General features: G+C 37.8%; 1 protein-coding gene across 8 annotated transcripts; it reads left to right on the top strand.

Annotated features, from left to right (window-relative positions):
• Positions 1-766: 766 nt before the first annotated feature.
• Positions 767-20,810, top strand: LOC127425618 (retinoic acid receptor RXR-beta-A). 8 transcript variants are annotated; one of them, XM_051671795.1, is made up of 14 exons: positions 767-879; positions 1,477-1,613; positions 1,980-2,209; positions 3,600-3,626; positions 4,488-4,641; positions 4,721-4,900; positions 6,667-6,690; positions 7,126-7,286; positions 8,398-8,527; positions 10,399-10,531; positions 12,248-12,289; positions 12,771-12,862; positions 13,237-13,342; positions 15,964-20,327. In XM_051671795.1, exons 2-14 carry the CDS (start codon positions 1,598-1,600, stop codon positions 16,109-16,111), a joined length of 1,443 nt encoding a protein of 480 aa, XP_051527755.1. In that variant the 5' UTR covers positions 767-879; positions 1,477-1,597; the 3' UTR covers positions 16,112-20,327. The 8 variants fall into 8 exon arrangements, with proteins under 8 accessions (XP_051527755.1, XP_051527757.1, XP_051527759.1 ...); XM_051671797.1 differs by lacking the exon at positions 6,667-6,690 and having other exon boundaries at positions 15,964-20,810; XM_051671799.1 differs by lacking the exon at positions 12,248-12,289.
• Positions 20,811-26,760: the final 5,950 nt, after the last annotated feature.

The following is a 26,760-nucleotide window of genomic DNA, read 5'->3' on the forward strand; positions in this document are numbered from 1 at the left end:
TCTGAGAATTACATATTAATACCAAATGTAACTAGATCTGACAGCAGGTATGTTTAGCTGTTTTATAGCACTCTTGCATGTGGATGGCAGCTGAGTTCACAGAAAAAATCAGGCTTTAGTTATCCTGAAGAACTTCTATGACAAGATTGTATTTCCTTGACTAAACCAGAAGTCATATGATTTATTTGAGTACAGATAAAACAATTGAAAATTGTATACAGGCTATGTACTGTAAAGACTACCATCAAATTGACACCATACCAGTTTTATTCAGACTAATGTGTGAGCGTTTACGAAGGCTATGACAATTTGTTAACTTTTTCATTACAATTGTGCAACTTAGTCATATAATGGACTTATAAGCTTTTTATTTATTTTTTTTTTTTTTTTTTTACATTGAACTGATAAATGTCATTAACAATGAACAGGAAAAGATATCACAAAGCAGTTAATATTGGTAGTTAAAATAAATAAATAAATAAATATACTGGCAGAAGCCTACTCTTAACCTTTAGTTAATTTGCAAACAGTGGGAATTCCAGTGTTATTGACTCACTGAAAACCATAAATAAGCAAAACTGGTGTGCCGCAGATGCAAATACGTAGCTGGGGCTAAAAATATTAGTTTTAATTTAGATAAAAGCTACTATATAATTTATTTTGAAACAAAAACAGAGCTTTACTTGACGTATAAAGAGTTAGACATTTTGGCTCAACTGTTTCTCTACAGGAGCCAACATGGCATCAGTTTCCGCGTTCGGACGTAAACAGCATCAGTTTCCTCTTCAGAGAGGAAGAGAATCACACTGAGGAGATGGGAGCGGAGAGTCGCGGCCCTTATTAAACTCCTTTTAATAATAAAACTTCGCAATTTTTGAGGTAACTCAGATAAACGTATGTGCTTAATACATTTATCGCTGGGAATGTGTAGATAAACCCCAGATATAAAAACATTATGCTCGAGTTTCCGTTGTTTGCGAGCAGTAATTTGTGTCTGCAGAGTTGTTAGCGAGCCAGCTAACATGCTGGTTAAGGCGAGTAGCCGAATACATATGATAAATGCGTGCATTTTTACACAGAATGTCTCTAAATTGGACTTTAATCGTTCGCAAACATATTTGGATGTATTCCCAGGTGTGTTTAGAGCAGTTTTGTTTGGCAGATGTGGCTGGCTTTGCTGGTAAATTAAAGCTACCAAGCGAGCTAATCGGCTAGCCGATACTAGAAATTGCGTTTTGTACGGTTGCACGTTATTAATAATAGTTTATTGAACTACAACGATGTAGGACAGTTTAAATCTACTATAGACATTTTACAGCTATTCAAGAAGTCATGTGTCACCCAACTATCGGTCAAATTTTAAAGGTTTATGCCGTGTTTACATAGAAATGCGAAATAACTCGCAAGGAAACTTAGTGAGGTTATATTGTTATATTTATCCTTCACTTCATCCACGCAGTGTTTTGAAAATTACAGGGATATCTCTGGTTGGTAGAAGATCCAGCGGCCCGGGCCTCAGTCCGCGGTCTTGAGTTGATCAGCCATCCGACATCACAGCGATTGAGTCGGTGTGAAGAGCGCAGCCTCGACGCAAAGTATGGGGGACAGCAGAGGTGAGCCTGTTTTGGTTTTATATCCGCACGTGACTCCATTTCTGTGCTGCAGTTAAATTTAAACGTAGAACTGTAAAATTCGATTTATTTGTTCGCTACATAATATTTTTGTTGCTTGAAATTCATTGTGTTGAGCAAAACTTGATAGTTTCACAATTATGTTCTTTATTGCCTTTGAGACCAGTAAAACTGTAATACATCACTGCTTTGAATTTTTTTTTAAAATGGTGTACAGTAGTTTAAATCTGTTTTCATGTATTAGTTACAATGTAATATGCTTGTAACGTGTAATGATAAGACTTTGTGGTTTCCCTTATATTTACACATTGTATGGTGTGATCCCTTATCCTGCCCTTTCCCCCTCAGATTCCCGCAGTCCAGACAGCTCATCCGTGTCCTCACCACCTTCAGGCCAGCGTACGCCACCACTGGCCCCATCAGCTGCCGCCATGACCTCCCTGCCACCCATGACATCAACAGTGAACAGTCCCATCAGCAGCATGGGCTCGCCCTTCTCCGTCATCAGCTCCTCTCTGGGCTCTCCCTGCCTCCCTGGAACTCCTTCTGTGGGCTATGGCCCAATCAGCAGCCCACAGGTGAGCATGGCATGTAAATAGTTCCTACCTTCTGTCAGACTGTCCATATTTTAGTTCTGAAAGCATTTGAGATACGAGCCAAACAGTCCAGCTTGTCTTAATATTTGGCTTCTATATCTACGCTCACTTCTACAGGTTTTTGCGTAGGGTTTAGCTCATATTTGGGTTAGGATTTTAACCCATGAAAATCCTAACCCAAGTATTACCCTTAGGGTCCCTTAAATCAGGGGTTTTCAAACTTTTTAATGCTAAGGACCCCAAAATATGATGATCTCCTTCATGGAACCCCGTGTGAGAAAAATATTAAACATGATTTTATAAAAACATCTTATGCGCACAATTAAATTATTGGCTTTTAAATTGGCATTTTTTATTGGAAATTATTAACATATCTGGAAAATATTAACGTTTTATTATGTTGACAGTGTATCTTCTATTGGAGTAATGTTAGATGTACAAACCCGAAGAGAAGCATTTTAAATTCCATTAAAATGTATTTGTGTAGCTCTTTTCACAATAAATAAAGCATCTTTACAGAGAATTGTGAAATACAACCGTTATTTCTTACAAATAAGAAATATCTTTTCATAATATATGAAATTGTATGCTATGCAGATTTATTTGTATTTATTACTGTTTTTATGTTTTATGTCTGTTAATAGAATAAATTAATTTTGGTTAATCTCATGATTTCAGAATGAAGGGGTAATAATGTCAACATTTTGTACCCTTTTTTTTTCTCTCAATTTTCAAGCACCCCTGGGGGACCCCAGTTTGAAAACCCCTGCTATAATTTCTGAAATTGTGTGCCTTGAGTAGAGGTGTTCCATTTTGCATGTCTGGGAATTGCACATTCAAGCAGCAGGAAAAAAAATATATATAATTTTGAGGAATGAGGGGCTCAACATGAAGCAAACTGGATTTTACTTATTGACCTCAGCAGCAGCAAATTAAAACTTGTAAAAAAATTTTTTTTTAATTTTTATAGTTTATTAGCTCAATTAGCTATGTAAGAACTGTGTGATCAGTAAGAACTGTTTTGTTATAATTTGTAAGTCACTTTGTATAAAACTGTATATTTGAATAAACGTACAATCTTCAAATTTTCAAGGATTTGGTTCCAAAGTTTTAAAATCCCAGTTTATTTGGAAAGGTAATTTGAGTTTTTCTTCTAAAACTGTTAATCTTTAACAGATGATCGAGCATTTTGATCTTTCCTTTGAAAACTTTATTCAAAAGTCTCTCCAGTTGCACATCTAATTGCTTATGTCCAAGTTATACATTTGATAATACAAGATAGCATTTGTTTTGAGACTAACAAAGTGAAAGTGCACCTCCCATGCTCCTCATGCTCTCGTGCCCCCCTCATCACTGCATTTCTGCTTCACAGATGAGCATGTTTTCCAGAAACACAGAGGTGAGACCTTGTACCCTCTCTCAGTTCCACACTCGCTCATGCTCATCTTGCTTTCACTTTGTTTATATCATGCAAATGTCTCTACCCCTTTCCTGTTGCTTATATTGCTCAAGCGTAGTTTTGTTTGGATGATTATCTACCTTGTGTTGATGGGGTCAAATGACGTCACAATGCAATCAAGATAAGATCCTTAATGATCACCTGACATCTGTTTGGATTATTGATGAAAAGGTGTTTGATTTGGGGAGATGGTTGAAAATATCTGATAATGATCCATTATCAAGGGTTTAGAGCTAATCAGACATATTACTGACAATTGAAAATGTATGTGTATTTTTTATACTACCTTGTGTTATGGTTTCAACTAGGGCTGTGTCGATACAATCAAATATCGATATATTGTGATACTATTTCTCATGATATTGTATCGATACTTTAGATCCATGGATCGATATTTATATTCAGCTATATGTGTATTCATATAATGAAAACACAAAACAAAGTTGGCACACTGTTACTTCCAAATCAATTTAATGAGCTCACCAAGAGACAAAAACGTGATGATTCGAGCTACATGCTCTTCATCAGACATCAGTAAATAACTGAAATGTACTCAAATGAATTGTAATTGATTCGTAATCTAATCAAATTATGATATCATGATGTATATTAAATCGTGACATGAGTATTGCTTTACTCAATTATGGTATCATAAGATGCCAGGCAATACCCAGCCCTAGTTTCAACTGCCTCTTTTTACTAACAAATAGCAGGAAGTTGTGAACTACAATCTTTGTTTTCAGTTCTTATTTCCTCCTCATCTATCTCTGTATCTCGTCACCTTTCACTCTCTCTTCTCAGATCAACTCCACCGTGTCGATGTCAGGCCTGCACGCCGTCAGCAGCTCTGATGACGTGAAGCCACCATTTGGTTTGAAGCCACTGTCGGCCCACAGCCCTGGACCCATGGTCTCACAGAAACGTTTATGTGCTATCTGTGGGGATCGCTCCTCTGGTACGTCAATGACAAATACAGGGGTCTTATTTTTCACTGCTTTGTCAACTGCCTCATCCCTCGTTTTGCTTCTCTACAGGTAAGCACTATGGTGTGTACAGCTGCGAGGGCTGCAAGGGCTTTTTCAAGCGTACTGTGAGGAAGGACTTGAGTTACACATGCAGAGACAACAAGGACTGCCTGGTGGACAAACGCCAGAGGAACCGCTGCCAGTACTGCCGCTACCAGAAGTGCCTGGCCATGGGGATGAAGAGAGAGGGTAAGAGAACCACAACTCCCCATCCCACCTTACACATACACATAACACAGACCCCAGCAGGGTAATGCTCACCACATAATTGATAACAGTAGAGGTAAGGAATAGTGATAAACTGATATGAGTTTTTCATGGGCAGCTGCTGATATCTAGAAAACAATGTGGCTAAAATAATATTTTAGAATTTTATAATTTAATTTAGTACACTAAATTGCAGGAATTAAATTGTACACATTATTTTCTCAGTTCACTCAAATATTGAAGAAAAAAAACATCATTTAAGAAAAGAGAATTTTTTTCATTGAGAAGGCTGTCAGTAGGTTTTGGAATAGATCTGGTAATCAGGTATCTGGACATGTTTAGCAGCCTTGGCTGGAAGCTTCAAAATAGCAAAATACCAGCCAATTAGTCAGCTTGCATATAGATCAGTTACAAATGTCAGCAAATTAATCAGCCTGGCCAATATATTGGTTACAGATATTGGCCAATTTTTCAGTCTAACTTATATATCGGTTCCAAATATTGGCCAATTAATCCATCTGGCCAATATATTGGTTCCAAATATTGGCCAATTAATCAGCCTGGCCAATATATCAGTTCCAGATATCAGCCAATTAATCAGCCTGGTCAATATATCGGTTCCAGATATCAGCCAATTTCTAAGTCTAACTGATATATCGGTTCCAGATATCGGCCAATTTCTAAGTCTAACTGATATATCGGTTCCAGATATTGGCCAATTAATCAGCCTGGCCAATATATCGGTTCCAGATATTGGCCAATTAATCAGCCTGGCCAATATATCGGTTCCAGATATCAGCCAATTAATCAGCCTGGCCAATATATTGGTTCCAGATATCAGCCAATTAATCAGCCTGGCCAATATATCGGTTCCAGATATCAGCCAATTAATCAGCCTGGTCAATATATCGGTTCCAGATATCGGCCAATTTCTAAGTCTAACTGATATATTGGTTCCAAATATTGGCCAATTAATCAGCCTGGTCAATATATCGGTTCCAGATATTGGCCAATTAATCAGCCTGGCCAATATATCGGTTCCAGATATTGGCCAATTAATCAGCCTGGCCAATATATCGGTTCCAAATATCAGCCAATTAATCAGCCTGGTCAATATATCGGTTCCAAGTATCGGCCAATTTATAAGTCTAACTGATATATTGGTTCCAAATATTGGCCAATTAATCAATGTGGCCAATATATCGGTTCCAAATCTTGGCAAATTAATCAGCCTGGCCAATATATCGGTTCCAGATATCAGTCAATTAATCTGTCTGACTGATGTAATTTCCAAATATAGGCAAATTAATCAGCCTGGCTAATACATCGGCTCCAAATATTGCACGGTTAATCAGCCTGGCTGATATATCGGTTCCAAATATAGGCTGATTAATCATTCTGACTGATATATCTGTCTATCACTAGTAAGGACAAGGAGAGAGAGAGGGGAAGGTAGCAAGTGCTTTCTTACTGTATAGAACATGGTAAGAAAGGAAAGGAAAATGTAAAAGACCAAGTAGAATTGGAAGATGTCAATGTAATAAAAAATGAAGTGTAGCAGAGACATGTTGCTTTTATAGAGATTGTTTACTGTGATTGTAAAATGGAATTATGGTTAAGTCAAAGACTTCATGTCACAAACAGGAGAGGAGAGGGGAGGAAGGGCTGTTGACACCACTAACACCTGTCCCCCTCTCTCCCTCTTTTGTTTCCTCTCGTTCTCTCTCTTCCTCCCTCTCCTTCTGTAGTGGTCCAAGATGAACGACAACGATGTAAGGAGAAAGCAGGGAGGGAGGGAGGGGTTTTTGTTTGTGTGAGTGTGTAAATGGTGATTGAATTGCAGTGGAATCCTGTAGAGTCTCAGTCACCCAACATGTGAAAATGCTGTTTTAAATATCTGCAGAGAATGAACCAACACTTTAGCTTTAAATGATGGTCATTAAAGATGAATTATCACTTGAAAACTGAAGTGTGTGAATGAATGTTTAAAACTAACCAGGAACAACATGTATCTGTATATCTCTGTCTGTCTACACCTGTTTTCTTTCTCATCAATTTCCTTATTTATTACCCCTGTGTCCGCTCCTGTCCTTTTTATTTTCTCCTTCCCATTATGTTGATCTTTCTCATACTTTCTTCCACTCTTTCCTTCATTTCTCTCTTTCCTTCTCTGGTCCTTTTTCCACATTTCCTTGTGTGTGATGCAGCCGTTCAGGAGGAGCGTCAGAGGAATAAGGAGCGGGAAGGAGAGGTGGAGTCCACCAGTGCTGCAAACGAAGAGATGCCAGTGGAGAAGATTCTGGAAGCAGAGATGGCTGTGGAGCAGAAGACTGAGCTACATGCAGACGGCAGCTCAGGGGGAAGCTCTGTGAGTGACACACAAACGTTAAGGAAATTCACCCTCTTTGGTGCCAGAATCATCTGTTGGGTGATCTTACCACATTGGTGTCCAAAACAGTCAAGTCTAATCATTGCAGCAACATTGCAGCTTGTCCTGGCCATGAACTGCCCACTTATAGGAGGAGGACATCTAACTGATGCTATATTTAGGAGCGGGTTAAACAGAAATCGGACATAACCCTGAAAACACAGCAAAATATTCTGGTGTAATCATGGATCTCATTTACTTGCTACAAAGTGTCTCAAAAAAAAGTTTTGAATATATTTCAAAGATTTGTTGGCATGAGCATCACAAACAAACACTGGCTAATCCAGTAACAAATTATTTGCTCTAAATATGATTTGGTTTCCCTGGCAAAGAATTGCAAAAAAACAACCAATCACATTCGATCTTGTATGCATCAAATGGTCAGTGAGTGTGACCTCGGGCTGAGACTTCGCTGTATTAAAAAGGGCAAATTAACATTTGCTTGTATGCAATGGTGAAACAAGGGAACAACTTACCTTTACACTGATTAGTTTAATATCTGCCTAGTGATGGCATCTAGTCGTGTTTAATAGCTTTGGAATGCAGATTCTTCTAAGTACCAAAAACAAAACTTGTGTGACATTTTTGTGTAGTAGAATTTGATGGGGGTTCTTTTTCCACAAAATCCCTTATCTTAATCATACTTTTTCTGTGACTCCAGCCAGGTCTCCTAAGCAACCAAATTGGCCCGGTTGCTAGGGAGGGTAGGGTCACATGGGGTAACCTCCTTGTGGTCGCGATTAGTGGTTCTAGCTCTCAGTGGGGCACGTGGTTGTGCGTGGATCATAGAGAGTAGCATGAGCCTTCACATGCTGTGAGTCTCCGCAGTGTCATGCACAGTGAGCCACGTGATAAGATGTGTGGATTGACTGTCTCAGAAGCGGAGGCAAATGAGACTTGTCCTCTGCCATCCGGATTGATGTGAGTAACCGCGCCACCACAAGGACCTACTAAGTAGTGGGAATTTGGCATTCCAAATTGGGGAGAAAAAGGGAGGAAAAAAGAAAAAATCGTACTTTCTAATCTTTCTGTATCTTTTTCCTTCTTGCAGCCTAATGACCCGGTCACTAATATCTGCCAGGCTGCTGATAAACAGCTGTTTACTTTGGTGGAATGGGCAAAACGGATCCCTCACTTCAGTGAGCTGTCCCTGGATGACCAGGTCATCCTTCTGCGTGCTGGTAAATCTCTCTCTTTCTCTCTCTCTCTCTCTCTCTCTTTCTGACTTACAAAACAAGGGTTTATTGCTTTTTTCTCATCGGTATGGATGCTTTAGTATAGAGAGCTGTCATAGAAAAACAGTTTGAATAGGGGAAAATAAGCCCTGATATTATGTAGTGGTCGATATGATATCATAGAGAGCAGGATGGCCAATATACACCGATCAGCCACAACATTAAATCCACCTGCCTGATATCGTGTAGGTCCCCCTCTAGCTGCCAAAACAGCTCTGACCCATCGAGGTATGGACTCCACAGGACCTCTGAAGGTGTCCTGTGGTATCTGGCACCAAGACGGTAGCAGCAGATACTTTAAGTCCTGTAAGCTGCGAGGTGGGGCCTCCATTGATCGGACTTGTTGGTCCAGCACATCATATAGATGCTCAATCGGATTTGGAGGCCAAGTCAACACCTTGAACTCTTTGTCATGTTCCGCAAACCATTCCTGAACAATTTTTGCAGTGTGGCAGGGCGCATTATCCTGCTGAAAGAGACCATCAGGGAATACCATTGCCATGAAGGGGTGTACATCGTCTGTAACAATTTTTAGGTAGGTGGTACGTGTCAAAGTAACATCCACATGAATGCCTGGACCCAAGGTTTCCCAGCAGAACATTGCCCAGAGCATCACACTGCCTCCACCGGCCTGCCTTATTTCCATAGTGCATCCTGCTGCCATCTCTTCCCCAGGTAAACGACGCACATGCACCCGGCCATCCACATGATCTTCCATTGCTCCATGGTCCAGTTCTGACGATCACGTGTCCATTGTAGGCACTTTCAGCGGTGGACAGGGGTCAGCATGGGCACTCTAACCGGTCTGCGGCTGCGCAGCCCCACACGCAGCAAGCTACAATGCACTGTGTGTTCTGACACCTTTCTATCGTGGCCAGCATTAAGTTTTTCAGTAATTTGTGCTACAGTAGCTTCTGTTGGATCGGACCAGACGGGCTAGCCTTCGCTCCCCACGTGCATCAGTGAGCCATGGACACCCATGACCCTGTCGCTGGTTCACCAGTTGTCCTTCCTTGGACCACTTTTAGTAGGTACTAACCACTGCATACCAGGAACACCCCACAAGACCTGCTGTTTTGGAAATGCTCTGACCCAGTCATCTAGCCATCACAATTTGGCTCTTGTCAAAGTCACTCAGATCCTTACGCTTGCCCATTTGTCCTGCTTCCAACACATGAAATTCAAGAACTGACTGTTCTCTTGTTGCCTAATATATCCCACCCCTTGACAGGTGCTATTGTAATGATATAATCAATGTTATTCACTTCACCTGTCAGTTGTTTTAATCTTGTGGCTGATCAGTGTAAATGCTGACAAACATGATTCAATTTAACAACAGCAAATCATATGCACCCAAAATGGCTGAAGTGAAACAAACTCTTATTTTATGTAATATTTACTCAAATTTGCATGAACTCTATAAGAAAATACCTTGAAAACATAAATTGTTGACTGTCCATTGACAAATCTCTTGGTAGATTTTGGATCTTACACAGGAAAAGTGAACACTCTGTTAATCAGCCAAGTGAACATGTTTATCGGCTGATTATCGTAAAATGGCCAAAAATCAGCCAATTCATTGGCCTGGCCGATATATCTGTTAATCACTAATATTATGTTTCCAGTATCTGCCTAATCAGAATGATGCTGATAATGAAAATAAATGGATGTATTGGCTGATACTGATATGGTCACTGAAATAGCTTGCATGAAAAAAGTTACATGTTTTAATTTACTGCTGATGAGGTCAATAAGTAAAATCCAGTTTGCTCCATGTTGAGCCCCTCATTCCTCAAATTATTTTCTCCTTCTGTTAGGCTGGAACGAGCTGTTGATCGCCTCATTCTCTCATCGCTCCATCACAGTGAAGGATGGCATTCTGCTGGCCACTGGCCTCCACGTGCACAGGAACAGTGCTCACAGCGCTGGGGTGGGAGCCATCTTTGACAGGTAATACTCATGTCCCATGAGCACATGCAGGATAGCCTATACGTAGATTTAGCTGCTATAGATTTTAGATGCACAAATACTTTTACAGTGATGATAGTTCAGTGAAGAAATGATTGTAATCGCATTATGATTCATGGTAAATACATACTCATGAAACATAAAGGGATAGTTCACCCCAAATTAAAATGTCATCATTTACTCACCCTCCCATTTTTGCAAACTTGTATGACTTTCTTTTTTTCATGGAACACAAAAGGAGATGTTAAGTAGAATGACAGCCTCAGTCACCATTCACTTGCATTGCAAGTTTTTGCCATTCACTGAAAGTCATTCTTCCTAACATAGCCTCTTTTATTCCATAGAAGAAAGTTATATAGGTTTAATGGGACAGAATTATCATTCTGGGGTGAACTACTGGCTTGATGCTGCTGTATTTAGTAGTTTTATAGAATGACACAGCATGACCAGACAGGGCACATACAAATACACACATGTGCACCAAGACTCTGCATAAGTCAGCAACTGTGTCCCCCACAGATGCAGCGCACACAATTGAACCCTGTGATCACTGTTGATTTGCTGTTTATCACACAGCAAATGTACTGTTATTTTAAGGGAAAATAATCAGCATATTTCGTAAGACTCCTCAAGACTTCTCAGTGCTCCATAAGCTGTCTTTTTGTCTTAAGTAAATCTAAGAATAACAGGCTACAGGTTGTTGTTGTTGTTTTAAATTTGTTCCATACTAAATGTTTTCTTCCACATTGTGATGTTCATATGAAATTCTATGTTAATGCCGTTTGTCTAATTTTTATAATGTCTCGGCTTCAGAAATGAGTCTTTCTGTCCTTGTACTTCACTTTCCACCTTACCTGATTTATTTAATGCGCTTCATTGTCTTCCTGTCTGCAAATAATTGTGCTTTGTGATGTGTGCGCCTGTGCTTCCTGCTTTGCATTTATTGGCTCATGCTTTAAATGCCATTAAACTTATACAAACGTCCTTTAGCATCACTTTAATTTAGTTAAGCAATTAAGAGCTGCTAAGGATTATGTAAGCTCTTGGTCCATTACAGTATCATAAAACTCGATAAATGAGCAGTTTTATTTCACAAAGATATTCTCAGGCTTCAGGACTCAACAATAAGGATTTTTTCTACCAGTATTTTTATTAACCCCAACACAAAAACAGTGTGTGTGTGTGTGTGTGTGTGTGTATATATATATATATATATATATATATATATATATATATATATATATATATATATATATATATTATACAGTTTCTTTAACAAGATAAGCAAATAATGTTTTTTTTTTTTTTTCCCCAGAAAATGTAAACAGATAATTAGTAATTTGCCAAAATACCGGAAAGTTTTACAGCTTTAATGTAACTCTGTTAAGGCAATACATTTTTAAAAATGATGGCATTTGATGCAAAATGTATTTTTTTTTTTTTAATAATTTTTTTTATTTTTATCCCATTGTGTCATATTTGTTGTGTGTGCCATTTCAAGCTTTACTGTCACCAACTCAATCAGTCTGATTTCACTCTTAGCAAGAGCCTGTAGCTTGTTACTCTTTGAACTGGGCCTGCCGCATACATGCGTAGAGTCTAAACGTCTCTGCCTGGGCCTTTCTGGAGTGGGGAGACATTATATAATAATGAAATGTGTAATGACATTCTAATAACGCATTGTGATTGAACACACAGGGAGAGTGCGCACAATGCAGAGGTTGGGGCCATATTCGACAGGTAATAACCCTCCGCCATAAACAAACAAACTAAACAAACAGCAGCAGTCAGGAAAGCCTGTAATTTGAGACAGTTAATTGAACTTAATTATGTCTGGGGCTGTTTGGGGCAGGTGAAGGCCAAACAGACCTTGTGTATGTGTGTCTGTGTGTTGGGGGCATTGGTGACAACGCCATTGGAGTCATGATGTCTAATGTTGCATGCTCTGTGATGACTTTCAAATGTTGATGTTCTTTTTTGTTGTCTATACATGACGAACAGCAGAAATCTTTTTTGTGTGTGTGTGTGTGTGTGTGTGTGTGTTGTTTTTTTACTCTGTTTAGTTGCTATGAGAACCGTTTTATGATTTGTTTCTGTTGCCTAATTTTGATTTGTTGGACTTCAAACCTTAACCCAAAACCTCTCCCCCTCCCCACCCCCTGCTTTTACCCTTTTGCTTGTCATCCCTCGCTTCTTCCCTTCCCTATTTTCATGGCGTCAGAGTTCTGACAGAACTGGTGAGCAAGATGAGGGACATGCAGATGGATAAAACAGAGTTGGGCTGCCTGAGAGCCATCATCCTTTTCAATCCAGGTCAGACCGCACAGTCAAACAGACACATTGTCATTTACTTTGAGTGAATACATATTGGTGAAGCACTTCGTGTTCCAACTTAATATTAGCTTGCATACATCAACTAATACACTAATCAAAAAAATAATTGAAGAATATGATTTGCTATTCTTGGTTTTGAACAAAAACCATTGGTCTCCTTCACTGAGAATTTGTGCTGACGTGTCTTAAAACACTGCTACTTTGTTAGTATACAGTGCACAGCTTTCAAAGAAGCTCAAGTGTTTATTGATTTATTGTATACTTTGTCTGCTGTATGACTGACCATAAGGCTGCTCATGGCAGAGTTGTTGAGTTATGGTTGCATGTTTACATTTTGTGTATTTGTTTTACAGATGCAAAAGGATTGTCGAGCCCCAGTGAAGTGGAGTTACTGAGAGAGAAGGTCTATGCATCACTGGAGGCTTATTGTAAACAGAGATATCCTGACCAGCAGGGCAGGTACAACACACATGTTGTTTCTTTCCTTCTGTACCTCAGAAGAATGCAACAGTATGCTCTAGGAAGTAATATCCAGAGAGAGAGATTATTTTTAAAGTTTTTTTTTATTTGAAGTAATTTATAATTTCTGAATTCCTTGTTAAAGAACTACACTACCCAGAATCCTAAAGAGATCCACCAATCTGTGAAATCTCTGTTACAGAAGAAAGGGTTGTGGTACATTTTTGCAGGCTGTCTAGCTTAGGCAACAATAGCAAAACATGATTTTTTTAGTGATGCACCGAAAGTCCGTCTGCAAAATGTTTTTCATAAGCTATTTTTCAGCATTCGGATGAAAGAGGAAAAAAGCCACAAATTTGAATAGAAACTGTTACTCTAAAACCCAGTAACAGAGACACTGACATGAAGAAAAAGCAGCGTTTTATGTGAAAAGATGTAAATGGAAGCTGATGTTTGAAGATATACTGACGGTAGCAAGTAGGGCTGCAACTAACAATTATTTTGATAATCGATTATTTCTTCGATTAATCGGATAATAATGAAATTTCCTGTTTTATTAAAATGTTATTTTTTAAGAAACAGAAATGATAAAGGGCATAAGGATTTGGTTTGGTTTACTGTACTGAACGATTCTATACTCTCACTTTGAACTAAGCCTGAGTAGTTATGTTTGATTTTTATCATTGCAAAACAGTTCCTTTCCTTGTAAAACTTAAAGTACTGTTTATTAAAGAGTAAAATTATCCATCAGGGATGGAGTGGGACACAAAATCAGCCTAGCAGAGGGCAATTGTGACACTACAGAATAGAAATATTAATAATTCTGCCCAGCTAAAAAATACATAATTATGTTAGATACATATGCTTGTACACTGTCACTGATTACATACATCTTAAATTATTTCGTATTTTAAATTAATATTGTAAGTTTTAAAACCAAATTGTCACTGATTACATGTTTCTAAAGTATTCTTTTCAAAAATACATTTTTAAGGGTAGTGTATGATTATCCAGTAAAATAATATTTACCATAGTGTAAATTTACTGGTGAAATCAGACATTACATTTGGCACTATCAGGACTATCAAATATCAGGACCCTTAGCATTATTATACATGTACAATCATCTGTTAACGCAGTGCAGATTCACTCTTGTGCTGAAGTCTCAACCTGGTGTTCATTGTATTACATGCGGTTACATGATAGAAACGAAAACACGTAAAAAAAACCGGCACACATGACCATGACATCCATGAAAGCTGCACAATTGATTACATTGAAACTAAAAGCGCGGTATGATGTTGCACGAGCTTAATCAAAATGATGGCGCTCCCTTTCGCCATTGTGATCGGTTTGATTGACGTGGATGCCCACACTCGTTTGCTCAGTGAAGAGACTTCCATGTGGTAAAAACAGTGTTGTGAAATACCCGGAAATATGCGCTTGATTTTGAATTCATAACTTGTATACATTATAAAACATAGAAAATAGCAGTAAAATGTAAGTTATGCGCTGGAGAGAAACAACTCTTAAGCGCATCAAACAGCACACACCCTCTTTCAACGTACCTGATGCAGCAGCCACTCCACATTAAACTGTATGCTTGTTGTGATCTTTGAAGTGTTTATAAAGTCCTCTTGTACGCTGGACATCTTGGGTCATGTTTTTTCCGCTTCAATTTGTCTCCGTCATTTTTTCAAATGAGTTTCATCATGCAACACATTTTTACTGAGCTGTAAAGTGACTTCACTTACGGAGTTTCTATGTGCTGGCTGCATATATCCAACTAATCGATAATTACATTTGTTGTCGATGATTTTCATTATCGATAATTATCGATTACACGTGCACCTCTGTAGTATGTGTGTGCGTGTCCACACGGACGAGCGCAACAGCACAAAAACACTCAATGGAGTTTATGGAAGCATACTGTGGTAAAAAGTCATATGCAAATGTATTCTGTCAGTATTTGTGTTTTCTAGTTGGCCATTAAAATCTACATTCCTAGAAGTGATAAAGCGATCACTGTCTTGGCTATTAGCGCATTAATAAAAAGAGGTTTCCCATGCTTGTGCAGAGGCTGTGTAGTATAAAATATCCCTCGCACATATACGCAGGCAGATACAAGGACAGCTATTAGAATAGGAAGTTATGCATTTGTCATTTGTTGTGTATTCATAAGTACTTTATTATTGTTGGGTACAGATTTGCTTATTATGCAAAAGTCCGTTTCTATATATATAGTGCAATATGTTTTTTTAAATATGATCCAATATTTATTATAACAACTAAGTTATTCAAGCCTAAATGTTATGGTATTAATGTGTGTTTTCTAAATAAATAATATTAATAATTATTCCAAACAAAGTCTAAAAAAAAAAAAAAAAGCCCAGTGTCCAGAAGTTTCTGTTTTGATCAAGAATTTTCATTTCGGTGCATCACTATTGTTTTGCATTAGTTAATATGGGATTTTGTAGCATTAGAGCATAAAAGACAGTAGTAGTCTTTTCTGATAAGTGAATAAATGCAAAATGTTGAGCTCTTTTGTGCCAACATACAGTAATCTCTCTAACATTTTGGTTGAATTTAGATAACTACATCTCTTGTCACTTGGCTTTCAGGTTTGCCAAGCTCCTCCTCAGGCTCCCAGCGCTGCGCTCCATTGGCTTGAAGTGCCTAGAGCACCTGTTCTTCTTCAAGCTAATCGGCGACACCCCAATCGATACCTTCTTAATGGAGATGCTTGAAGCTCCTCATCAGCTCACCTAATCTGGACCAGTCTTGATCCAGTTCTATCCGGTTTGCACCAGGGTATTGCAGTCCCCCCCCCGGGGCTCTGGGGCTTTACTGTGTCTCACATCCCATTAACACCTTCCCACAGTTCTTCCCCAGTTGCCCCTTGCTGCACCTTCCAACCAGTATAGCCCCGAAAAAGACTTTAAAACTGTCCTGAAAAAAGAAAATGTGTTTTCCATGTGAAGTTTTACACAGTATGAGATGTTCAGAGAGATTATTTTTCAAATTCCTTGCAGGTTCTAAAAGTATCATAAGCTTCAAAGACTTCCAGTTTTAGAACTCTCATATTGATTCTAGAGATCTTTGTGTGTCGTTTTGGTTTGTATGTTACTCTGAATGCACGAACTGTTCATTTGCGTTTGTTAATGCAGTTAGACAGCCTGCCGGCTGTACACAGTGCATGTGTGACTGGGGTGAGAATTTCATCCTGCGTGCCCATTGGCTGGTACGAATCAAGTTATGCCAGACCCGCCCCTTTGTATAGTCCCACAATGTAATGTGACTGTGGAATACTGCTAACTTGCTATCTTTGGGCTTTAACCTTGAATTCATACTTTGTACTGTACTCATGAAATGAGTCCAATTTATAAATGGCATTGCGGCATCTGGCCGGGGTTTTACATTTGTGAATATAAATGTATGCAAGTTTTCAATTGTTGGACATGAATTTTTGATCATGTTCCAAAGGATGGCCTCAAGGCAGAGATGGAATCTCGCAGGAAAATCCTGCTTTTTTTTTTTTTTTTTTGTGGCAATAGGAAGGTTTTCGTGTTTTATCATAATTTTAGTTTTGCTCTTTTAATGGGGAATTACGTTGGAAGAGGTTGTGGCACCTTCTAGAGGACCTTGTACCTTTCTCATTCTCCAAGTCCCAATGGTCAGTTTCTTTCCTTCACAACTTTAATTCCTGAAATGGGAACCAATCCCCCCCCCCCCCAAAAGACTAATATTTATGAAGTTTGTGTATGTGTGTGCTGTGATGTATTAATATGTCCAACCACTCTTGTCCTTTTCCACATGATCGGTGTAGCAGGCCTTTTTGTTTTGTGTTCAATCACCAAAATCACAAAGTCATCAGGCTCCTCTGGAATGAACTGTACTAATGTTGACATGGAAAACAACAAAGGTGGTTCTAGTTTGTGTAACATGTTGGGTCGGCCCTGCATTGACCATTGAGGTATTACTTTATAAAAGGACCTTCTATATTCCATCTGTACAGGTTGCAATGCCTCCTCAATGCAGCTAACTGAACCCCTGAACCATGCAACTTAAACATGCATTTGTCTTATTCAGGAGGGACCGATGCCACCACGGTCATGTTTGAATTACGCCGTCAGTCTGAAAGGCAGAACAGTGACTCTCACGAAACATCAAGAAAAGGTCATGGTCCTGTGTTACTCCAAAATCAAAGCAAACAAATATTGTATTTTGCAAATAGAAAATTAAGCCTATTTTTAGAGCCTTTAAAAATGTTTTACATAGTGATATTTTCATGACAGTTGCACACATTTTCCCCCCAAATCCTCATTACTGCAATGCAAAAAAAGGTGGTCATTATGTTACTCATTACCGCAACTTGTAGTATTACCTTGGTATTGCCTTGCGTTTCCTCTGACTTTAATATAAAAAATATCACAGTCCAACAGCATCTTTTTTTTTTTTACTGTAAAACATTAAAGAACATGGTTGTGTACAGTAATGAGTATCATCATTGTGAAACAATGTGAATAGTAAAAGTAAAATGTCCAAATGCGCTATTATAATGAGAATTGGGGGGTAAATGTGCATAAGTGTCCTTAAAAGGATGTCAAAAGATCTAAATGGTCCACAATGGATGATGATGATTCTCATTACTGTAACACATTCATGTTTTTACTGTATTGCAGTAAAAAAAGATTCTGTTTTTTAAATGCAAAAAAATATATCTTGTATTGACTTTGGGTTAAATATGACCAGGGCATTTTCATGATTGGTTTTGTGAGAATAATCCAGAAGTGTCCAAAAACCAGCATTGAATACAATCTCTATGCATTTATGTGGGAGGTGATGGGTGTAGAATAATATTCTTGCCATTTAAACAAGATATTCAGTTCAGCAAATGCACCAGTATTGATGGTGGGTACTACAGTATTGTGAAATATAACTGTTGGTTTGTCAGGTGCTCAGACCAAAACCAATCTATTTAAGTACTTGTAGATAGTGACTTGAGATCAAATACTGACAATATGTGAGGATTCTATACAATATAATAGTTAGAGATGGCAAGTGGTCCCACCTGTTTTGGTGCTAACAACAACAGTTAGACATAAGTATCAACACCAATATAAACATATACACCAGTGCATGGCATACACTTGACCACTGGTCAAAATATGCAATGACACCGTTCTCAAATATGCTTTTTTCATATAAACGCCCATTTCTAGCTAACACACCATCTACTGCGTAATGGTTTAAAAGTAGCTTCAAAATACATGCAGATTCCTATTTGAACTCTTTTACAAATGTTTTATACATAAATAAGGTGCTTAATTTTCCTGTTGCAAGTTAAATCATATGCAGAACTCTGCCAGATTTGTGCACTAGCCACATAGTTTTTAGCTTGCACATGAATTTGAAAATCTGATGAGATGTTTACCATTGATGTGTTGTGACTGAATCCAGACTTCAAATTAAAGCTTTGTTCCTTTTGAACTATTGTTGCCCCCTTGCATCCCTTCACTGCTTTAATGTTTTATTTTGGACCAGTGGTAGTAAGGATTGTTGTGGTCATTTCATTGTATTCCACTCCCGACCTCAGGTTCTCTATCGTTGGCATCCCAGTAGTTTAGGTTTGCCAAGAGTTTTGTGTATTCTGTTGAACGTTAAATCTACACAAGTTCCATTAATCCAGAAATTGAAGCTAATGCATTTGGTGCTGATGGTCTGCTCTATATCTGAACAGTGGGAAGGCTCTTTTGATGTGCACTGTATGCTTGTTTTTACGTCTGGGCAACTCCAGCCACACCAGGGTTGCCAGTCAATCTTTTGTGTGTGTGTGTGTGTGTGTGTGTGTTTGCATCATTGCAAAATAAGTCCTGTTTTTTGTGTCAAAGATGCATAAAGGCACTCAGTGGAGTTCCTGTATGGTGAAATAAATCACTGATGTATAACATTTTCCTTGAAATGGTGTGCAATGGCCCTGTCTTCTATTACTTGATTGTGGTTTATCACAGTAATACACCATGATCTTGCGTTTTCAAATGGCCAACCCAACTTTTCTTTTTGGGTCCACCTTTTTTTTTTCCTCTTCCCAAAATTTTACTTTTTTCATGATCATATATATTTTAACAGCACTCTAAATTCATTTAGGGTTGCAAAGTATTCATGAAAATGAATACAAGGCTTGTAAAAAAAAATTCTTTATTTTTAAAAAAAAAGTTTTTTTTATACAATTTTCTGTCTTGCAACAACGGGCCCTAACCCCTGAACACCCATGATGCACCTGAAATGAATGCAGCACTGCCAAACCAGTGTGAGGGGGGGGCTTGGTTGACTGTGTACTGTGATGATCACTTCACAGATCCTGTTTGCAACTATTTATTCAGAGCTGAGCAAATTTAAACAAGTAAAAAAATCCAGAGGGTTGTGTATTTGAAGCCAAGTGGTGCTCTGAAATATGCACAGTGCAAACTTGAATTAATCTCTGCTTGAGAATGAAACGGTTATGCACGTTACAGTCTGAGAGCTGATTTTTTATTTTTTTATTTGTTGTGAGTTATCGGTGAATGTTTGCTACATAAAGATGCGTGAGTGAAGTGGACACATTTATGTGTTGAATGGGGAAATCTCAAGAAACCTGTTAAAAACATTTCTGGGTTGTATTTCACCCCAAACTCCATTTTATTGTATTGATATTATTTTTATGACATGATTAAGCACCCCCATCCCTTATTCTCATTACAGTACAAATATATTGTTTAAACTGTAAAGTATTTATACATCATTGTATAGTATTTGTGCTGCCTTTATGCTGCTTGAACAAATCATTGTATTATGGTAGTTACTTTTACTTCAATATCAGTAAATTACTGTTACAGTAATGAGACCACCATTGAGAATGATAGGAATTACAAATATATATATATAAAATTGGAGGGAGAATGTGAAAATGCAAAAAAAAAAATAAAAAAAATAATAATAATAATAATCCAAATGTTCCCAAATTCATTCTTATGCAAAACTTTTTTTGTTATTATTTTGGCATGGGGTGAAATGTGACCTGGACATGTTTTCATGAGATTCACCCATACAAGGACATGTTGAAGGAGGGCTGTAAAACTATTGATTTAATGGGAGACTATTACTTTATTAATATACTCCCACCTTAAAGAAAAAAAAAACAACATATTGCTTCTCACTTTGTTTTCTGGCTGCTGTTTTCTTACGCTTTACATCTTTGTGTATTAGTGATGTATTAGTGTAAAATCTGTTCTGTTATTTGGGGTCTTTTCCCCACACACACCCTTCCCTCTTCATTTTTCATGTCAAGATTTCAAATCTGTCTCCAGCATTTGTGGAAATAAATGACTGTATTGAGTGCGAAGAAAGTAAATTTTTTATTTGCTCTTGTCAGTCAATTCAGAATCTGTTATGATTGATGTACCATGTGTAAGTAAATGGTTTAATACTGCACAGTTGTGTGAAGTTTTCTCTGCTCCCTACAATCTGTCTCCCTTTTTCTAAAAATTGCTGTTACACTTTAATTGCCTTTAACTGTCATAGAATTATTTTTCTACAAATCAAACTTATTTTAAATATAATCTTTGTGTTATAATTATATATGCTGTTTTACTACATGGAATATTTGTTCTCTGAAGCATTCATGTCAGCCCATATCATTTAAATGAACAGCAAAAAAGGTTATTGAAAATGTTGTTGTGGGGGGGAATAGAAAGGGGGACCAGTTATGGAACCTAAAATATACACTTACCCTTATAAATATATAGAAATTTTATCCTAAATTTCCTGTTGTTGAAAAAACAAGTTCATGGACATTATTTTTCTGCTGCCCTCAAACTGTGTTTTCCCCTCTTTTACAAATGTAGTTGTGGTCTTGTGAAATGGTCTTTCACCTGTCTTGATTTACGAAGTGGTGGCGTCCCGTTTGCTTTTGGGGGTCCCCCGTGCGCATATGTGTGTTAGTATGGACCTCAGTCCAGCAGGACCCCCGGGTTCTGAGCGGCTGCTGGCGCTGCAGTGTCCTGCTCTCACCGCTAGAGGGAGCACGTCTGAATCACCATATAAAGCAACAGGGCTCTACACCTTCACTTCATTCTCCTCCCTCTTTTCATAAAATCTAGACCACCTTTACAGAAAAAGAAAAGATAAAATGTCCTGTGTCAGCGATTTTACGTGTAGTCGTGATTTCAGAGAGCTCATAACCTAGTAATAAGCTACAAACAGACAAACGGCCAGTAATATGTGCATCAAAATGTCATGGGGTCTGTTGAGCCATTCTGATAGTGTGATGGTTTTGAAGTGAATTAATGTATTTATTAATTGGACATGGCTTTGGCAAAAGGGGTAAAAGCGTATAGGGTTGCGATATAAAATAATCAATATTTTAGTAGAACATCTCTCAGCATGTTATTCAGCTGATTTGAACCTGCGCAGAAATGCTCTGCCCTCTGTGAAAGATGCGCCTGTAGTTCTTCTGTCGGCCTCTAGGCGGAGCTCTCACAATGACTTCTCTGTATTGGAATGAAGCTGTCCACTTTAGCGCCGCATATTTTCAGTCATATTTGCGCAGTAAACTCACTGCATTTCAACAACTGAAGCCAAAACCTGAAGCCAAGATTTGTATTTTTTTTTTATATTTCACACCCATCCGTATTACCCTTAAAGTGACTAGTCTGCACCCTGTTCCTCTCATCTAGTCATTTATTGATTGTGGAGGGTAAAATATGCCTTACATTATATACTTGGCAAAGAGGATCTAGTTGAAATAGATCAGAATTATTGTTGTATAATGTTTTAAGTGTATGACTAAGTTGAGCAAAGCATGCAATTAGTAAAATGTGTCCATTTCATATGGATCTATAGCTCTTAAAATAGCTGCTTATATTTAATCAGTTTAGTTACAAGGCAGCTCCACATATCAGCTGAAGCAGCAGTGGTGTGGGGTGAATGCAGGACAGAAAACTCTTTCAATGACCATCACTGTTCCTTAAAATGGAATTTCCCAGCAAAGCAGACCTTATGGAGGCTGATTTTTCCAACACACTCAATAATTATCCTTTTTCATGAATACATTATTATTGTAATTATTAAAATGTTCTTGATTGGTCACCTGAAAAGCATCCGAGTGGACCATTGCTGAAATTTCAGCCACCTTATTAAAACTGAGGCGTCCAGACCAAGTTTCATATTTGAATCGTATTTGAATATTCTATCAATTTAAAGCCTAAGATTCTACCTATTATTCAACCAATTTACACGACACAAGCAAATTATTTAAATCACTTTAAAAAAAAATAAAGAGTTTTCCTGTAAAGTGGATAATTACCAATGGAGGTGCAAAGGTGGAGTTGCTTGCCAATTATTAGTCTGCGTCAGTAGCCATAAGAAGTTTGCAAATTAGCACTTTGGCATATACATTTTAAAAGCAATATGAGGCAACTAACAGTTCCAAAGAGGCCAAATGGCTTTTTTTCAAACTGCAGTTTACAGAAGGGATTATATTTCAAATTACAATTCAAATTATATTTAAGTCTATATTAAAAACTGAATTCAAGTAAAAAAAGAAATTTTAAAAATCCATTAGCTTGCATGTTCAATTAATCTGGTGATTAATTTAACATTCAAATCCATACAAGAGATTTGGGTTTTTCATTTGTTGACATTATAGGATCCTTTTTGTCTCTGTTTGGTTTGTGTTGCAGTGAAAAAGTACAAGTACAAAAGACATGCATACTTGTTGTTGACCAAAATATAAAAGATGTGGTGAACACTTCTGTAACCATGTGGAACGGCCAAATTCTCAAAAGAGAGAATTATGCTTATGGCCAATTTATTTTCATAAGTAAAGTTTCGGTAAGGAATCTTTGTGTAAGTACACATTAGAAAGCAGAAGATAAAAGTACTGGATACACTAACCAACAATATAATCATGGGCTTTTTGTGTGTGTGTGTTTGTGTACATGTTTATACTACATTGTGGGGACCAAATGTCCCCACAAGGATTGTAAAACCTGAGATCACCTACACTGTGGGGACCAGCCAGCGGTCCCCATGAGAGAAATGTCTTATTAAACATACTAAACAAAGTTTTTTTGAAAATGTAAAAATACAAAAAGGTTTCTGTGAGGGTTAGGGGATAGAAATTATTGTTAGATCTGTATAAAATCCATAAAATGCATGGAAGTCTATGGAGAGTCCTCACAATGATATAAAAACAAGTTTGTGTGTGTATGTTTGTGTTTGTGCCACAAGCATAGGATGCCCCAAAAAAAGTCTACTTGCATCTCTCTCTACCTCTCAATCTCTCCTTCTTTACCTCCACTACTCTCAGTGTTCTACTGTACCTACAGCTCACTGTTTCTGTCCCTTCCTGCCTCACAAAAGACCCCTCTGTTCTGCTTACCCTGGCCGCCCCACCCTCTTCCTCAACACCCAAGTGGTACATTCCCTTTCCTCCTCATCCAGCCCCTGGGGTGCAGGTCTCATTGACCGCTCCCATTGTGTGAGCTCTCTCCTCCTCACCTTTTGCTTTAGTCCAGCTACAAAGGTGCATTATTACAGTGCAGTATACAGATAGTCTGTGCCACAGACACCTCAAGCTGATGTGTGACCACTGGGTGAACAAACAGGCCTGTTGTTTCACACAAGCTGTAGAGGGACACAGTGCAGTGCTAAGATGTTCTTACACATTTTGCCAGATACAAACAGGAAGACTGATGCCTTAAGGGATAGTTCTCTGAAAATGAAACTTCTGACATTGTTTACTCACGCTCATGCTGTCTTTCAACCTGTATGCCTCTCTTCAGTTGACCATGAAAGGAGATTTTAGGCAGTATGTTTAGTCTCAGTCACCTTTCATTTTCAGTGTATAAAATTATGATCCAAAGCACATTTTCTTGTGTTCCAATCTGCAATAATTGTGGGTATCAGTGATGACTTCAGGGTTAAAGGCAGCATAAAAGTAATCCGTAAGACTCCAGTGGTTAAAACCATGTCTCCAGAAGAGAAATGATAGGTGTGGATGAGAAACAGATCAATATTAAAGTAATTTTTTACTATAAATCTCCACTTTCAAACAGACCACCTAAGCACTCTTCTCTCCTAATAGTTCTTCATCTTTTGTTTTTGGCAAATTCACATTCTTAATGCATATCACCACCTACTGGGCAGGGAGGAGATTTTATAGTAAAAAAGGACTTAAATATTTCACTGTTTCTCACCCACACCTATCATATCGCTTTTTCATACCAACATCTGTGTTGCCAAATTGACTCTATACTTTATTCACATTAAATTAGGGGGTCAAACAATTAATAAAGTTGTCATACATAATTTATGAGGTATTACAAACTAATTACCTGTAATAAGATTTATCATGTAAATAGCTGCAGGACACCTGGAAGCAACAACATCTGTTCAGTGTGCAGTTGCTATGAGTTGAGTTACAAATTGAGCTGGTGTGGTGGTGTGACTAATACTTATTGCAGGTAACTGGAGGGTTGGTAGTTTGAACAATTGTGCTCTTGAGCAAAGCACTTAACCCCAGGTTAATTAAGGTTTGTTGTCTATGCACTTTGAACGTTGTCTTAACTTAAAATAACTAAGTAGTCTCAACACAAAAACTTTGTGTAGAAAGGACCTAGTTTATTTGGGTAAATCTAACTAAATTAGATGTGTCAATGTAACTTAAACAAATCTGTTTTTATTTCTTTATGTTAATAAAATAACACTTTAATTTTAACATTTACTTTCCCTATTGAGTCCCGTGAAAAGCATGCTGGGAAACAGAAAACCCATGCTCATTTCCCATTTCATCAATGCTATATTAACACCACAAAAAGTATTCATGTAGTCCCAACTCAAATGGATTAAGTAAACTTCCATTTTACAAATTTAAATGGATTGAACACAATAAAATCAAGTTGTGACAAAATGTTCTAGAATTGTATTGCTTTAGTTCATTTTAGTTCAAGTAAATTGAGCAAGCAGCAAAAACATTTTTTGGAGTGCATGTGCTTTCAGCTAGATTTTTCTTCTTTTTCATCTTGGACATCCTTTATTTGTCATTGACCCAAATACACAGGGAGATTTATTATGTTTTTTTTTTATTTTTTTTATTTTTTTTTTAAATGCAACAATACAGTATGTCTACATGTCTATGGCTACATGCCAGTGGATGGTTGTTTTTCATTGCCATGTTTCAAAAGTGACTTTTTTATTGCAATTTGGAATACAACTAGTAATACAACCAGGAAATTCTCATCCTCTCTCTCTGTCCTTTCCATCACTGTCCCCTCCCTTTTCTCATCAGTATGTACCCAGATTTCCACTTCAGTCAGTGGGTCATTTGAATCAATGTTCTCCATCTGCTCATGCTCTCTGACTCCCTTGTTACTCTCTCTCTCTCTCTCTCTCTCTCTCTCTCTCTCTCTCTCTCTCTCTCTCTCTCTCTCTCTCTCTCTGAGTAAATAATGTTTGATCTCTCTCTTTCTCTCTCTCCATCAATAGGTCTCATTCATTTCCTCTCTCCTCCTGCATGCCATCAGACCCCCCTCACCATCCCCATTAATTCCAGTGATTTTTTTTTTCTCTCCATGAAGCTTTCTGTGACTTCTCCAGTGCTATTCATTACCTGTTCTTTCTCTTTACATCATCTCTTTCCAAAGTACTTTTTTGAGTCATTCTCTTGCTCGCTCTCTCTCACACTTCCATGTTTGTTTCCACAAATAAATATGACTTGCACTGTATGGACCTACAAAGCTGAAATATTCTTCTAAAAATCTTTGTTTGTGTTCAGCATAAGAAAGAGTGATTGATGAGAGAATTTTTATTTTTGGGTGAACTATATCTCTAAGGGGAAATGAGAATGGAAACAAATGCGACAATTGTCTGCATATAGTAACAAGTATAGAGCTATAAGATTAATGTGGAGTGCGTAGTTCAGATAATGTCATCTTGGAAGAATTTGATGAGAAATGTTTAAGTTCATATTGAAATCTCTGACTTTTGATTGCATATTTTAGTATCTTTACGTTACTGTTCACAGGTTGGGACATTGTTGAGATCTTTTCTGAAACTCTGGAGGACACACATGTCTCAGGAGAAGCAAGTGGAGTAGGTAAAGTTTTCCTTTGCATTATATTTAATCTTATCATAATAAGAGATCTCATTTGAAAATGTTCCCTATGGTTACTGAAGTCCCATAGAATATATGTTGTTACATTTCTATTAAATGAGCTTTCTGTGCATTTTCCTGCATTCCCTATTTCCCTTAGTAGCTGTTTCATATTGTTTAATGGTCACCATTACCGAGGGGATTGAAGAACTTCAAGAACATTTTGCTTAATGATGCATAACTGTGCTAAATGATCTGAAGCAGTTTAAACAGCCACATTTAGAAT

Source organism: Myxocyprinus asiaticus, chromosome 34, assembly GCF_019703515.2.
Source record: "Myxocyprinus asiaticus isolate MX2 ecotype Aquarium Trade chromosome 34, UBuf_Myxa_2, whole genome shotgun sequence".
NCBI classification, from domain to species: Eukaryota; Metazoa; Chordata; class Actinopteri; order Cypriniformes; family Catostomidae; genus Myxocyprinus; species Myxocyprinus asiaticus.